Genomic DNA, 16,509 nt, shown 5'->3' with positions numbered 1-16,509 from the left:
CCTCTCCCTCTCTGGAGACATTCAAGACGCACCTGGAGGTGTTCCTCTGTAACCTGCTCTAGGTGACCCTGCCTTGGCAGGGGACTTGAAGTAGATTATTTCCAGAGGTCTCTTCCAACCCTAACGATTTCTGTGATTATCCGAGCAGAGCAAAAGTGCTGACAAAACATATCCACATTTGATCTCAAGTAAAGCCCTTAAAAGTGGAAAACCCCTTAAAAATAGAAACTGCACATCCAAAAAAAAACCACCCCAACCCCCCAAAAAACATCTCTTTGACAGCTTCTTTTTTAAGAAGAACTTACTATGTATCAGTCTACCGTAAAAGAGACAGAGAAACACGCCAGCTCCCGCATATTTCAATTTTTTCGAACAGATTTTCCAGCACACACAACAAAGTTAACCTTGCACAAGGAGCAGCAGCTGCTATCACTATGCAGCCGAGAGCGTACATTTAAGCTCCGCTGGGTTACAGGCAGGGTGGGACAGGCTCGGCGGCCCGGAGGGGGCTCGGGGCAGTGCTCTTCCCGCCCCAGCGTGCGCACCCCGCCTACCGCCGCTTTACGTCCCCGAGCCCCCACTTTCCCCGAGCAAAGCCGCAGCCTCCGGCGGCCCCCGATGTCCAGGTGCCCCGGTGCGGCCCAACCCAGCCCCGCTCCCGGTGTTCCCACAGCACCGCCTCCCCTTCCCTCCCCCCGCGATCCCCGGTGTTATGTAAGGGGCGACGCGCGCGCCGCCTCATGCACTGGTCCCCCTGGCCCGGCCCGGCCCGGCTCGAACCCCGCGGGCCCGGCCAGCGGGGAGCGGAGCCCGGGCACCTGCAGCCCCGGGACGCGGAAACCCCCCCGGGCGCTGACAGCCCCCCGCCCGCCCAGCGGGCCCAGCGACGCCCTCCCTGCCCCGACCCTCCGCCCTTGGAGGGACGCTGCCCCGGCAGAGCCCCCGCCCGGGGGGTCGCGACATCGAGCGATCGCGGTACCTTCCTCGGCGGTCTCCATCTTGCCGGGCTGACGCAGCGCCGGGCGGGCGGGTGGTGTGAGCGCGGGGGGCGGGGCCGCGCGCGGAGCGGACGGACCGGCGGCGCCGGTGGAGACAGAGCGCCGCGCCCGCCCGCCGCGCGCACCCCCTGCCGGCCGCGGGGACAACGGGAGGCCCGGGAGCGGGGCCGGGCCGGGCCACACCGGACCTCGGGCAGCCCCGTCACCGCGGGACTGCCCCGCTCTGAATCACAGAATCACAGAGTCAATTAGGTTGGAAAAGACCTCTGAGATCATCGAGAACGAACGATGACCGAACACCACCTTGTCAACTAGACCATGTCTCCGTGTGCCACGTCCAGTCTTTCCTTAAACAGCTCCAGGGTCGGTGACTCCACCACCTCCCTAGGCAGCCCACCCCAATGTCTACTCACTGTTACTGTGAAGACATTCTTCCTAATGTCCAACCTGAACCTCCCCTGACACAGCTTAAGACTATGTGCTCTCATCCTGTTGCTTGTTGCCTGGGAGAAGAGGCCGACCCCCACCTGGCTACAACCTCCTTTCAGGGAGTTTAGAGAGCAATAAGGTCCCCCCACCCCTGAGCCTCCTCTTCTCCAGGCTAAACAACCCCAGTTCCCTCAGCTGCCCCTCATCAGAATTGCGCTCCAGATCCTTCACCAGCTTCGTTGCCCTTTTCCAGACCTGCTCCAGCACCTCAACCTCCTTCTTGAATTGAAGGCCCCAGAACTGGACGCAGCATTCGAGGTGCAGCCCCGTCAGTGCCTAGTACGGGGGAAGAATCACTGCCCTGGTTTTGCTGGTCACACTCTTTCTGATACAAGCCAGGGTGCCATTGGCCTTCTTGCCCACCTGGCCACACTGCTGCCTCGTGTTCAGTCTCTGTCGATCAGCATCCCCAGGTCCTTTTCTGCTGGGCAGCTTTCTAGTCACTGTGCCCACAGCCTGTAGCACTCCATGGGGTTATTGTGACCAAAGTAAAGGACCTGGCATTTGGTCTTGAACCTCTGTCAGCTCCTGGCCCTGCTGCTGTGGGCAGAAGCGAGCAGGTGGTGGAATCAGGGTGGTGGGACAGGAAGGCCGGCAAGTGGGTCCATGCTAAGGGCGGCAGCCATAGCAGGGAAGAGCATGGGAGTCAGACAAAATGTAGCCAGAATTGGTTCTGGATTCTACTCCAAACTCAAAGAGAAATGCTGCCTTCCTAGATGAAGTCAAGCAGGCTTTTGGGACAGTCAGTGTTCCAGGGATCAGGAGTGTGTAAGCAGCCCTAGAAACAGTTCTCCTTATCCTCCTCCTCCTCAGGGGCAAGTGGTTACCTGTGTTCTTCTTCAAATTCCATCTCGCCTTTCATAGCCAGAACTTTCCAAGAGAACTAATAAACAGCTCAGTAAAGCACAAAATCTCTCTTAGCTTAATCATTTATGTTTTCAGGTCTTGCTGGCCTAAATAGCTGAGGCAGCATGCATTAAAACTTTGTACTCTTCCATGTGCACAGAAAGTTGTAGGTCAGTCTCTGGTGAGCTGGCAGGAACACTGTTAAGGAAGAAAACAATCTAATTTTATTCAGGATAAAGAGGAATTCTATACTGATGAAATGTATGCATGTATTGGTTCAGGTTTCCATTGTGGCAGCTGTTTTAACCCCTCTAGTTGATTAACAAGTCATAGCAACTTTCAGCTCTCTTTACCATATGACCCTTTGTATCCAGCCAGTCGTTAAATCCTTTGCATTAAGCCTTTGGCCATCGGGTCAGCAGCAGAGTGGATGGTAGTTCAAGTCTGGACTTAGAGTGCAGAGACGGCACATGCCCAAGCTGCAATTGTATAACTCTATTTTCCTAAACTGTAACCACATTAGTACCTTCAGGATTATCTCCTTCAAGCTAGTGGGGTATATGATGCTGGCCTGTGCAAGCAAAAAAAATTAAGGAAAAAGTGAAGGTTTTATGTGGCTCTCCAGTAGCTGTATAATTGGAGTAAATTCCTGCAATAAAACACATGTAAGCTATGCTACCATACCCAGCTCTTCTGTGTCCTCCCTCTCAGAAAGGCAAGGTGGAAAAATGCCCACCTATAACTTAAAAAAAAATCCTTTTATTTTAAAAATAAGCTCATTTTTATGTCAACAAATTATCTTGACCTATTAAAGAAGTGCCAGTATAATACTGAGGATATGAGAAATGCTGTAAAATTAATTTTGTCTGAACAAGGAAAAATTGATGGAAAAAATAGATGAAAAAGCAAAGAAATGGGGCACTTTAATTTCCATGTACATTTGTAATTCCCATTCTTTATTTCCTAGAAATGTAACCATTATTAGTTACTTTATTGTTACTCTGCTGCAATAAATATAAATTAAATGTCATATAGAAGACTCTAAATTGTAATTCACATTCAAAAGGCCATGGCAAGATTAATGTATGTAATTCTCTAGTTTCAGTCTCTCATGTTGGGCTTCTTTAAATTAGATGAAAGCTTTTGAAAGGAGCCGCTGTATGTTGCCAGTCAATAATTTCATTCCCGTCTATTCAGCCATTTAAATTACTTAAAAATCATTACATATCCACCATCTTCTCAGCATTTAGAGAGAATTAATCCCAACATTTTTTTCTTACTCAGTGTTTCATATGGGCTACAAAATAGCTTACCAGCAAACATGAGTCGAGGGCAGGCCATTATAATTTAAACAGAAAAAAAAAAAGTATTTTACTCAAGTTAAATTAAATGAAATCTGTCTCAACCTTCTTGGTGGTTTTGGTGAACATATTATTAATCCTCATCTATTTAGTAACATGTTAGGTGTTATTTGCGTAAGAAATAGCCATGGCTTAATTGGCCGTTATTTTTGGTACAGAGAAACATGTTGGAAGGTTGTTATCAGCTTCAGACTCTCAACAAAGTCAAGAATTCATGACAAAAGGCACTGAAAAAATATACTGGGGAAAAAAATCTCTGCTCCTTTTAAGTTATTATATGGATAATGGTGGAAATATGGTAATTTTACAGGTGGAAACCGAAGACAGTAATAGATGTAAACCCAAATCACAGAAAGTTATGGCAAAAGAAAAGGCATATTTACCGTGGATAGGAAGAGTGGAAAAAAGACAAGATTCTTTTGAATGTGGTTTTATTTTGATAAAATGTTTTGGTTTTGTAACGTTTATATGCTGACATAATGCATTTTTATTCAAAAGTTCTCTTAAAAGAATACAAAATATATATTGCAAAATTAAAGCTACCCACCTTTTGTACTATGACATTTCCATCTTTCTTCATATTTTAAAATAGCTTCATAAAAGTGATTCCCTTATATTTTTAGAGTTATTTTGAAAGTTCGAAGTATTGAAAAAGCCAAACAACAAAAGATACTGCTTTTCAGTTTTTATTTAGATGAACATTTCAAAACACATTTAGTTTCTTAATTGGTTGTTTGAGGTTTTTTTCAGTGTTGTCCTAGTTTTTTCCCTCAGCTGTTCACCTCACTCTCACTGCAAAATGGGTTCAGCTGGTTATGAACAGCAAGTTGCAGAGAAATGTGGAAAACATAATGGATTATCTTAAGGAAAACCAAATGGATGTCAGCTTATCTTGAACAATCAGGCAATATTTGGAGTGAACATTTATCTGGTTCCTAAATGATGCACCACTGCCAGGGAGGCCTAGAGCTTCCATGGCAGGAGAAAAACTGTTAGAGCAGGCATTCATGTAGCACAAAGTACAGCCCATAGAAAATTAGTCTGGCACAATTAGAAAGCACAGAGGTCTACAGACTGCAAAAACGTGGTTAAAGCCACTGTTAGCCTGGGTCTTCCCTGTGCACTGCAGGGCCTTTAGAGGACATGCTTCCTGACCACTGGCTGTTTTGCCATGACAGCTCATGAACCTCCTTAACCAGCAGGCAGCTGCTGTGGCAGCAGGCTCCTGGCATGAAGATGGAGAGAAGTAGTCTCACATGTACTGTGTATGCAATAACATTTACCCCTGCACCAGGAGGATGGCCCAGGCTGCTGCACTGACTCTAAATACTGACTCTGAAGCCTCAGAATATGAAGTACTGACCAATATATTTCCTTTCAGATGGTGTTTGCTTCTTAACCAAACCTGGGCTACGAATAATAGTTACCAGAGGAATCAAACTTCCTGAATGAAAATGTGACTTGTGATTCATGTTTTGTGCACTTACTGTGGGCTATAAAATGTGTAGCATTACTGCACTGAATATAAATTTAGGGATGCACCTAATGGCTCAGCACCATCAGACACAAACACGATATAGGCTCTAGATCCGCTTATTTTAGAAACTCTTTGTGAGGAGATGCTTGGCTATGCACTGGGGTTTGTTCTAAGGATTATTAATATTTCAACCAAGAAAGAAACTGTGCCCACTAGCATTTTAAGTGAGAGGTGAGGTCTGATACTATCAGAGAAATTACTGTTTTATAAGTCTGACTGAGAAGACAATCAAGGCTATTTGTACATGTCTAGATTTCAAGAAGCTTGGTAATACTTGGATGATCAACACATATCATTTCCATGCAGTAAAGAAGTATTTGCAGAACTTCATGGCTCTTCTCAAGATCTGCAGAATGCGCATCACCAAATTGCATTTCTTAAATGCAGCAGGATCTTTTCATATGTATTAGTTACAGTGGATTTTCTGTTTAAATCATAGACCCTACCAACTTGGTTTGGATCCCACTGTCACGCTGACAATGGAGCCAATAACCGTTATTAATCTACTGGGGATTCAGAGCTCTGTGGCTGCAGTTACTTGGTGGAGGACTTCTGCATTCAAAGCAACAACAACAAAAAAAGGCTGTATTTGTCTTCTGGAATATCTCATTCCTAAAACTGTAATATCATTCGAAGCATATGGTTCTTTACCTAGAAGACTTTCATCATCTCCAAGTGAACCTTTTAGACTGTTAGATATTTGTGTCATTAGATTAGAATGATATATTTTTTCCATACTTCTAGAGCCTTGTTTTCCTTGGTAATAGAGGGTGCGGTGTGAAACGTTACTATTGTCAAGTGACTGCTTGTAAGTGCTTCTGAGGACATGTTGGCTCTTGTGTCTTTAAAAATCCATGAAAATATCCTTACACATGACAGCAATTAGGGATTATCCTCAGTATTAACAGGAACAATCTTTTTTTACCAGAAACCTTTATCTTGACCTTCCAGATGTTATTGAAGGTTATGACTGCCAACCAAATTAAATTGAGCTCCTCAGGGCAAGGTTCAGTTCTACTTCATTTAAAACCATGAGTGTTGCCAAAAAACAGAATGTGTTTCTGGGGGAGAGTGATCCACATAGTCACTACAGGTACTTTATGTAACAACACCTGTGTTACTGCCTCTGCTTCTGCTGCACTGACTAGGAAAGAAGTACAGAAGGACTTAGAGTTCTAATGATTTGTCATTACTTTTTCTCAAATATTTGCAGCAACAGGAAATAGGGGAAAGTGAGCTATGATCTAAAGGTCAGAGTTATTACAGGTTGTTCAGAGTCAATGACCTCTGTTTTATGAGGTTGTCTGATTTCTCTACTAACTTCTATTTCACTGTAGCTTGCACAATGTGAATCTGGGCATAACCCCCAGCTTTTGCTTGTTTCACTGTGGCAATAATTATTTGCTGTGTGTACTGCCTTCAATGCAGGGTCAGAGAATACACTGAAGAAACCACTTAAATGCTTTTGATGTCTAAGCAAAATGCTTGGCTCACTGAAGTAGATTTTCAGTTGGATGACTGACACGGAATGTCACTCATTTACTACTCAAAAGCTATATTTTCTTCACTGTTCTTTGTGGATCAATTAAAAATTTTGTTACACTAATTGTTTAATACAGTCATGATGTAAGATGGGCCAGGGCCTCAGCCTGGCTAAAGGTGCTAAAGAAAGACCCATGTCACAAACATGGTGATACACACAGAATTGGCAGTACATGGTATTTCTTTTTCATAGCCTTGTCCTCAGAGTGTCTGAAGACTATTTAAGCAGCTCAGCTCAGCATGCCCGTTCATGAGATTCTGAGAACAAGCTTGTTTGGAATCTGTCCTTTTCAATGGAGAAATCTGGGAAAGTTCCTATTTTAAAAGTTAGCGTCTAGTTTATCACTGTTTAAGATGGAAGAGTCTTCGGAGAGCCTGTATTTTCTGGTTCATTACCATCTGAACCCTGAGAGCAGAGATTGCTTGGACCAAATTTTCCAGTCAGGACTTTCATATTCAGGGTTGGCAAATTTGGTTGCTGTCTTTTGTTTTTCTGTGGATTCCCAAGTTTGGTTTCACTTCTCTTTTTTCCTCTTCTCCTACTGCTCTTCTACAGGAAGGAAAAAAGTAGTCTTCAAATTATTTATAGGTTCTTGAGGGGATGCATTATCTCTGCTTTCCTTACACACTCCTGGTCCCCCTGAGCCAATTTCCTGATCCTGCTTCTATAGAACAGCAGAGAAGAATTTTATACAGTAAAGGGTGGGGAGTTTTCCAGGAGGCCTGAATCTCACAGTAGCTTCAAGGAAAGCAAAGGCTCGTGTAGAATTCTCTTTCTCCCTCGAACTCACTCCTAATGGAGGTAAACTGAAGCCTGACAAGTAGAGTTTCTTCTCTTGACATGGATCCTACCATGCAAGAGTTCAGGAAGAACAACTAGGAGCTGAACAGATGCATGGAGGAAAGGATTGTGGTGAATAGCATGGCCAAGATGAGTATGGCAAGTCAGGAGGGGTGTGTGTACAGGTGACTGAGAGGGGCTAGGAGAGACACTAGAAGAGGTTGCCCATAGAAGTTGCGGATGCTCCATCCCTAGAGGTGTTCAGGGCCGGGCTGGATGGGGCTCTGAACAATCTAGTCTAGCAATATGTGTCCCTGCCCATGGCAGGGGGGCTGGAACTAGATGGTCTTCCAACCCAAACCATTCTAGAGTCTATGAAGTAAAAAAAAATTATAATAGGGAGAGATCCTTGAAAACAGGGGAAAGGGATGTGTCACAATTATCTTCAAGGCAAAAAAAGAGAATCCAGGGAACTACACATCAGCCACCCTAATCTCAGCCTACAGGAAGATTATGGAATGTGCAGTGAAAGAGCCTCATGGCAACAGAGACCCGGAGACCAGGAGCAGGAGCATGGACTGATCCAGAGAGGTGACAGAGCTCCATGTGGGCCACCAGAGGGCACCTCTGCTCCAGGCCCAGGAGGTGACGCTGAGAAAGTGGGAGAGGAGATGGAGCATCTCTGCGACCTGCAGTGGCCAGCCAGGCAGGGACCATGGTGGTTTGCACCCGTTTGGGGTCATCAGCCAGTTTGATGGGCCATGAAATGAGCAGCTGCTGATGTTGGGATACTGTTTGCCTCGAATGCTGCTACCTTATGAAGAAAGACTTTTATCTGAGGAACCCCAGTACATTTCCAGGTGCCTGAAGCCTTCAGCATCTGAAGCAGCATCCTGCACAGCTGCCCTGCACCTTGCCAGTACTGGTGGTAGCTGAATGACTGAGTCACAAGGGGCTGCCAATCTTCTGTCTTACCTCAGGCTGCCGTATCTTCACTAGAATAATCCCCAGATCATATACCATGACTGCCAGAATCCCTTGTGCTGAGGTCAATCATCCACTATGCTCAGCTGGGACTGGAGGTGGTTGGGCAGAAAAATGTGGGGACTTTGGGTTTCCACCAGAAGCACTGGGGTGATGTGCCTGTGGCTGTTGGTTTCTGTCCCCAGTCAGCTGCAGGAAGTGCTGCACTCCTTGAGCCCCACCGGGGAGCAGTCCCAACTCCTGCACAGGGACTGGCCCTTGTCTCTCTGTTCAGGGTGATGTGGGGAAGAATATGCCCCTTGCCTTATTGAAGAGGATCCAGGAAGAGGTCACTGTCACCCCAATGACATTCAGTGAATTTTTGCTCTAAATCTGGGAAATTCTGGGCAAAATGCTAACAGCTAAAATGTCCTGTTAGCATTATCAAGCAGTCTGAAGCCAAGAGGAAAGACACAGGCTTTAGCTCCCCACCAGAAAGGAGGCAAGGGGTAGGGATGGGTGTGGGAGTGTTTCAGCACTGACACACCAAATGGTCTCACATGAGGAGCCTGTTGTGTGAGCCTGGCCATGAAGGATGGGAGCTAGCCTGGTAGCACGTCAGCACAGCTCTACTGAGCAGTGTACATGTGTGAATTGATGTGTTCTCACCAGCAGCCTTTACCTTGCAATAACAGGGGGAATTCCAAGAGGCCAAAAGAGGTGACCAGAGCTCTCTAGTTCATCTGATCAATGGGGATTTGTGAATGTAGGTGAATTGGCAATCTGTACAGAAGGAACTTGTGCTTAGTTTTCTGCTGTAGATTTTCTCACTGCAGTCCAATATTTGGGGTTGAAAATGTATGCTTATCTTAAATATGCTGATATATCCATGTATGTATGTTTGTATCTGAAATGTTCTTGGACCTGCAGTATACTTGGAATTGACTTGTAGATTTTGGATATAGGATCAATTTCGGATAAGCTGTCACAACCAAAAAAAAGGTTGAATTTAAACTGTCTCCAAAAGACACAGAGAAGAAAAACAATAAAGACCTCTTTCCAGTTTTGAAAACCCATATTTATAATATGCAGAGCAACAAACCATTTGCTAAAATGTAATTATGGTTCAGTGACTTTTCCATTTTTTTTTTTTGCAATTTCCCTACCTGCTATATTCCAGTTGCTATATTGGTGTCTGTCGATTTCTCAGAGGTATTTGCTAATGTCCTGCACTTTAGTATCACATATAATCATGGACAGTCAATGAGATTCTTTGCCTACTCATTTTCAGTTGTTTAATATAACCATATTTTAATGAAAGTTGGAAACCAAAAGTTATAAATGCTCAGCCACCTGGATACATTGTACTTAGAAAATTGTCATACGTATTTAGAGGTGTGCTCATGGACAAATGAAAGTTCCTCCTGGAATCCAGGGAATAAAGTGGGTGGAGCTTTGGAAAAATGTTGTCCTTTTTAGGACTGGCACCTGTACTGGCTTGGCTCTTCTGAGCTTGGCTTGAACTTGGCTTCTTCAGCCTCTCAGTCGTGTTTGAGATGGAGAAAACAAACTGTAAAACCCTATATATTTCTTGGTTTCATAGCAAAAATCAGAAAAAATATATTTTCTTCTGCGTAAAATTTGCATTTAAGATAAAGAGAGAGCCATTTAATGGAGAGACATTTAGTACAAGGGAAAAGAAAGTTACAAGTGTGACGAGGGGTTTATAATCATTGATTTTCAGCTGCTATTGGGAAAACACAGAAAGAAGAGTTCCTTGAGAACATACCATACCTCAAGAATATAAAGAATTCCTAAAAGCCTTTGAAAGAAATTTGCAGATTCTCTGGGAGGTTTCCAGGACTGCCAGTAGTTGAGCTGCCTGAAAAACGAACATAAATACACAAAAAATTACTCTGAAGCGTACTCAGGTGAAACACACAGGATCTAGTTTGAATTTAGGGAAGCCAGTTGTTTCCCCAACTTCACAAAACCTTTTTACATGCCATCAAAGCAGGAAACATATAACAGGCCTCTTAACAAACATATATTTTAACAGCATCTTGAGAGGTAAACAAGAGCCTTAATTACTATGCCAGGGCAGGAGCCTGCTTAGTTTCTGACTTTCAATTTGCATAATTCACAAGTTCACTGAGGAATGTGCAGTTTCATTACTGTTCTTCTGAGTCATGCCATGCTTAACTGTTTGCTCTCAATTCATGATATGTAGTTGTCCCTGGGAATTTAAGAGATTTAAGTTTGAAAATATTGGCATTTATATCTTTTCTCACAGGAAAGAACTTATCACGATATCTGCGTAATATACAGAAATGGTTTTGCTCTGCTGAACCATGGGTTTTAATTCTGAGGAACTGAGATTAGCTAGATGTGGGGTTTTTTTTAGAATAAATACATATCATCAGAAAAATCCATGTGATTACAATTCACTTTTCCTGACACTTTTTTAGAAATTTCAGGGGAAGAGATCTGCAGCAGGCAGCAATTTCTGCTTAAAACCAGAGAGGAAGTGTTGGAATAGCTAACAGCCTTGGAACAAGAGGAATCAGGTTTCTAGTTCTGGCTCACATGAAAACAGAAGTGGCTGCACAAAGGCAGGGTCTCCCAGAGAAGACAGAGGGTAAGCAATAGCCATGTGGGAGTGGCAGTTTCTGCACGAATGAGCCTGGTGGAGCAGTAGCTTGGGCATGGATCTCTGACCCAGCATATTTATGTTAAATCTTCAAGACTGCACTGAGGACATACGTCTTGGATAGAAACTCCAAGGTCCTTCTTTCAGAACCAGCCTATCCAAGACTTCCTCCCACAACATTATTCCTATCTCCTTTATATCTGAATTTTGTCTTTTGTATGAACATTCAGACAAATGCTTCCCATTAATGTCAGTCTATTATTCTCTCATGAGAAAGAGTGTGTGATGGTAGAGACACACTATGAATTCCTTATGCAGAAAAGATGGCTAATTTCCCTTTTTTCTCTCCCTCTCTATCCAGATAATATGCCAGAAGATGATACACACCCTGGAGAACTTTTTCATCATTTGTATCTGGGCTTATGAAAAGATTTATACGTGAAGAAAAGAAACTCACTGGGGTCTGGCTTGGTAGAAGCAAGTGGTGATTTCACTCAACGGAAAAAGGATCTCAACTCCCCAGGCTGAGATCAAGTCAGGAGATCTGGGGAAGCTTATAAGCTGTGGTCCAGACTGCTGGTCTCTGAAGAGTCAGGTGACTGGGAATTTGATTCTAGCATGGGGTTTCAGGTTTGGGCAGTTTTTTCCTCCTAAACCAGGAGAACAAGCTGTAATGAACAGATGAACTTGTCTTGAGGCCTGAGCTGCAGCTCAAGACAGGTCTCTGGAAGGGACCTGCCTTATGGTAGCTGCTGTGTCAGGTACAGACAGGCTATCATCTCTACAGCTTCCTGGGAAGTAAAGGGAAATCAGAGCACCTTAGAGACGAACCATGTGAAGGATTGAATAAGATGGCCCTAAGCATTTAGTCTCATGGCCTACAACTTCTCAGCTCTCTGAGATCCCATTGTGGGTCTATCAGGAAACTGCAGTCCATTTGTTTCAGACCAGAAGGACGCAGCAATGCTGGAAATTGTCATCTCTGGAAGTGCTAATATCAGCCCTTTAAAGTAAGTCTGGCCAGCCCTTCGAGTTTCCTGCTTAAGCTCATGCTTTTTCCTTGCTTAAAGCTCCAGTCTGAAACTTGCTAGTTCACAAATGAGCTGTGGAAGAGCAAGCTTTGGAGTTCACTCTTGGCCCAGCTATTTCGCACAGCACTTGCGAAAGTTTGAACTGGGGGGACAGGGGGAAATATCTGGGGGGGCAGGGGGAGATAATCTCTTCCACACCATGATGTTCGATGCCACATGCAGCAGACATCCTCTCTGAATCCAGCAGAGTGGGCAGTGACTGCAGTCTTGTTGGCCTGCCTGGCTCAAGCATTCCCTTCCACACGGAATGCACGTTGCCTGTGTGCCTGCCTGTGCCTGCCCTGGGCAGTGCTGGGCAGGATTCACTTGGGCGACTGGCCTCTTCTCTGTCTGGACCCCTTTGGTCTTCTGATGTGCTCTATTATGTGTTTACTCCAGCTCAAGGACTCTTGGAAACTCATTTATTTCAACTGGCATGGATTGTAGGATATGTACACTCACTCCCAGAACAGACTCAACTGCAGGGTTACAGTAAAATGTAAATATTTTTTCTGCTATGCCAAAGTTCATTATTTAGTTTTAGAAAAAGGGTAAGACAGGTGCTCTCTGCAAACATATTTAATAAAGTCCCTTGATTGCTCGGAATTGATTTATGTATGGTAATTATCTTGTTATATAATTAGAAGCTCTTATATATACTTTCCTTAAACTTATTGCTTTGATGTTGCACTTGGGCGTCTGTATTACTTTGTGGGATACAGTCCAAAGCTGCCTGGATACAGTCCAAGATTACTAATGCATAGGCATATTTGCAAAATAGGACTTTTAAAGTTGAGCAAACATGGGTAAAAATTTTTTCTTCCTGACACTCTGTATAAAGTTTTGGAGTTTAAACCACCGATTTAGTATAGTAATTTTTGCCAGATTTGTTCAATAATCACTGATAGTAGTAAACAGTTCCCTTTTTTCCAGTTAGGGAAAAAAACTCCTAAATGTTCATCTAGAAGATGTATAACCTGTTGGGGAATCATATGTAAGTGGAAAATTTGGGGTCCTCTTGGCTTTAAAAAGGATATCTTGGAAAATCTCAGCCAAATCAAAGTGTTCAAGCACACACTGGGAGTTTATGGAGGAGAAGTCGGATTTCTACTCATGGAAGCTGCCTCTTCTGAAAAGTGGGATAAATTCTGTGGGCACAGGGTGCAGCCTTTTGCCCAGGGCAACCTATATGTACTGAAGACAGAAATAGTGCTTACATCTTAGTGCAAACACGGCCCAAATTACAAGCAAACAAAATTACCTCCTTCTAGTTGATTCATCCCAGAAAGTTCCTGAAATATAAAATGAGCATTAGATGAGTTTTGTATGAGACAACATATACCAAATAAAGAAACAGAGAAAAAAAAAAAGAAGAAGAAAAAAAGATTTATGCCCTGGAGAAAACAGACCAAATATATATATCTTTTGAAATCAATATTTTATGGGGAAAATCCGCATACAAGATACAGTTTCAATGACTGAATCTATGGAATGAATTCATCCTTGAAAATAATAATCTGAATGGTGGATAACTGAAAAAAAAAAGAAGTACATTTTAGTAATTTCTGGATTTCTTTTTTTAGAGAAGAAGACAAAATATTTCGTAAGAAAAACCAATAGACATATTCTTAAATCATACACAAAACAGGTGTTCAGTTTTTTAGTGAAGGAAAACAGCTCCTAGTCCATGCAATAATACTCTTAATTCTATTGTCTTACTCGTGTCTGCATATATAGTGTTCAGGGAAAAACTGATACTGCCTTTGATCTGGGATACCTATTTTGGAGCCATTGTTATTTCCCTATATATAGCTATTAATATTCATTATTATTTGGAATCATTTGCTTGTACTGAAATTCCATTAAAATTATTTCTTATTAAAGTGACGAGCTACTGAATAACCTAGAAACACCTAGGCAGTGTTAGGTAATTTTAATATGCCTCTTTGCATGTCACCCACAATATTAGAATAGTTTTCCTGTTATTGCTTTGGCATAATTAAAGTTATACTCCACCCTTTTTCAATAAAGTTCACAAAGCACACCCTCTGAAATCCCACAGGCTCTTTCAGCAAAAATAGGAAATTTGAGAATAGCACAATTTATTTTTAGATAAAAATTAATCCAATCCAGGCATGAGAAAACCAGAAGCTATTGGGTCAACCAGTTCTATGTTGCCAACAAGCAAACATACCTATTGAAAACTATAATTTGCAGATCATCCTCCTGCCCCTATGGTCAAAGCCATACTTTTGATTTTAGGTAGATAAGTACTTGTAAGCTCTGAGACCTGACTCCCTCCAGAAAACCCCAGGACACTCAGAGAGATATTAGAAGGGATAACCAGAAACCAGTTGATACCAGTGGCTTCAAATAACTTCCAGAAATGGAGTAAAACGGAAAGCCAGGAGAAGGGAAGGATGCAAGGGGGAGATGGCCAAATGGAAGGGATGATGACAGACTGAGTCTCTTGTTTTTCAGCAGCTAATAAAATCACAAGGGAGTGGAAGCATGGTGACAGATGCAAAGATTTTACAGTGAAGAAGCAGCAATCGCCCTGGCCTGGATCCTGGTGCCCTGTGAGGAGCAGCGGGTGCTCTGATCAGTGCGGGGAACATGGGCATGCCTGCCAGTGAGGCATCAGATGAAGCAGATAAGGTCACTCCCACAGAGGACAGACTTTGGAGCCTTTCTGCTTAGACACATGTGAAAGCATGGGAAAGAGCAGGGATACAGCTCACTACTAACCAGATCAGAGGATTCCTTGGAGATTTTTGTAATGCTCCAGGCAAAGGCAGCCACAAACTCTAGAGTACCATGCTAGGTAGATGGCAAAGAACAAAATCATAAGTGTGAGAGTAGTTTTCACTGTACATGTAAACTTCCTGCCAAGCCTTGACTTGCAATAAGAAGAGCTGGCCTGATTTCCAAGGGTCTTCATTCAACATTGACTAGAGACCCAAGCCAGAAACATGAAATGTTAAGTGGGATTTGTTATAATATATTTCTTCCCTCCCAAGTGATGACTCAGTAGATAACTTCAGGTATGCAGCCTTTTACTGGATGCAGGAAAAGGAATAACATACAGAAAAAAAAAGCACCAAACCAAGCTCCAAATTACAAGCCCACTAAGGCAGCTCTCTTTTCAGTGAAGTTGTGTGAGAGGGAATAGCTATGCTCCCCTCTTGAAGAGGCCCAAATCCCAAAGGAATCCTCTGGCTTCAAAGCAGAGGATGGTTCAGAGCCCGCTATGGCATTACAGCTGGCCTTGTAGAGCTGCACTGTTCTGACCCCATCTCATCACAACTGTCCTCTAGCCCTTCCTGAGAGCCTCTCCACCAGTCCCTCACAAGGTACCTTCAGCAGAGGTAACCCCTTAACAAGGCTGCTGTTGCTGGCAGGTACTGCACAAGAGGAGAGGGGAGCCCTGCTGTCCCTCTTCCTCACCTGCAGCTTCTAGGCTACAAGCAGAGCGTCACTCATTCTAGATGCTTTGAACAGGTTTTTCACAACATAAGTGTAAATTTTGTAATGATTTCAACTTTCTGGTGAGTCTGTTATTACCAGCAGCACTCTAAATACTGTACCAGGTGACTGTAAGCATGTTTAAGCCTGTTCATTGGTTTCTCCATCCGACTCTCTCGCTTCTGCACTAGATGCCACCAGAGTACTTGCCTTTTTGGGTTTTTATCTGTCAGTAGTTGTCTGGGAGGGACAACTTTTGCCTTGGGACAGCAGGCTTGCACGTCCTAGGGTCTTGTTTCTTGTGTTAGCATAAAGCTAAAATTGCAGCCAAAGCTGTGAGGATTTGCTTTGGGGTTTTATTCCACACACATTTCTATAAAACCAGGAAGAGCAATTGGAAAAGTGTGGGTGCAAAACTTCAGGAAAAAAAGAAACAAAACCAACCAAAAACTGTGTATTTCAGGTCAAGGAGAAATTTCACCACTGTGTGTTTGAACAAATGAATATGTTGTGCTCATTCCAACCCTTCTCTGTCTTCTTCCTTTCTTTTTTTTTTTTTTAATCCTAAAGATAGAGATGTTCACAGCAGGCATAAAAAATTAAATGTGTAAGTTCCTTGAGACTGTAGGAAATGCATGGATGCAATGACCACCATAATCCTGAGTCTATTACAGAGGTGATTGTATCTTTCAGGGACAAAACCCATCTCTTCATGTATGGGAGATCTAAATGATAGAGGGTTTGCAGGTCAAACATAATCATAATGCGCAGGCAAAGGCTTGCATTACAGCAGAGTGAGTCCTTTGC

At 43.4% G+C, this 16,509-nt stretch overlaps 1 protein-coding gene across 2 annotated transcripts in view; it reads right to left on the bottom strand.

The window, feature by feature from the left end:
* The window catches only part of MARCH6 (membrane associated ring-CH-type finger 6), a 47,294-nt gene extending 46,212 nt beyond the window's left edge, over window positions 1-1,082 (bottom strand). The window contains exon 1 of one of the 2 annotated variants that reach the window (XM_027681269.1): window positions 980-1,082. In XM_027681269.1, the coding sequence (XP_027537070.1) occupies window positions 980-998 (19 nt within the window). In that variant the 5' untranslated portion in view covers window positions 999-1,082. The remainder of the gene's footprint in view (window positions 1-979) is intronic. The other variant, XM_027681259.1, reaches the window with a different exon arrangement.
* Between the last annotated feature and the right edge of the window lie 15,427 nt (window positions 1,083-16,509).

The sequence above is a fragment of the Neopelma chrysocephalum genome, unplaced genomic scaffold (assembly GCF_003984885.1).
Source record: "Neopelma chrysocephalum unplaced genomic scaffold, ASM398488v2 Primary Assembly neopelma1_22b, whole genome shotgun sequence".
In the NCBI taxonomy this organism is placed as follows: Eukaryota; Metazoa; Chordata; class Aves; order Passeriformes; family Pipridae; genus Neopelma; species Neopelma chrysocephalum.
Note: the sequence above shows the minus strand (reverse complement) of the source record. Positions and strands in the feature narration are given on the sequence as shown.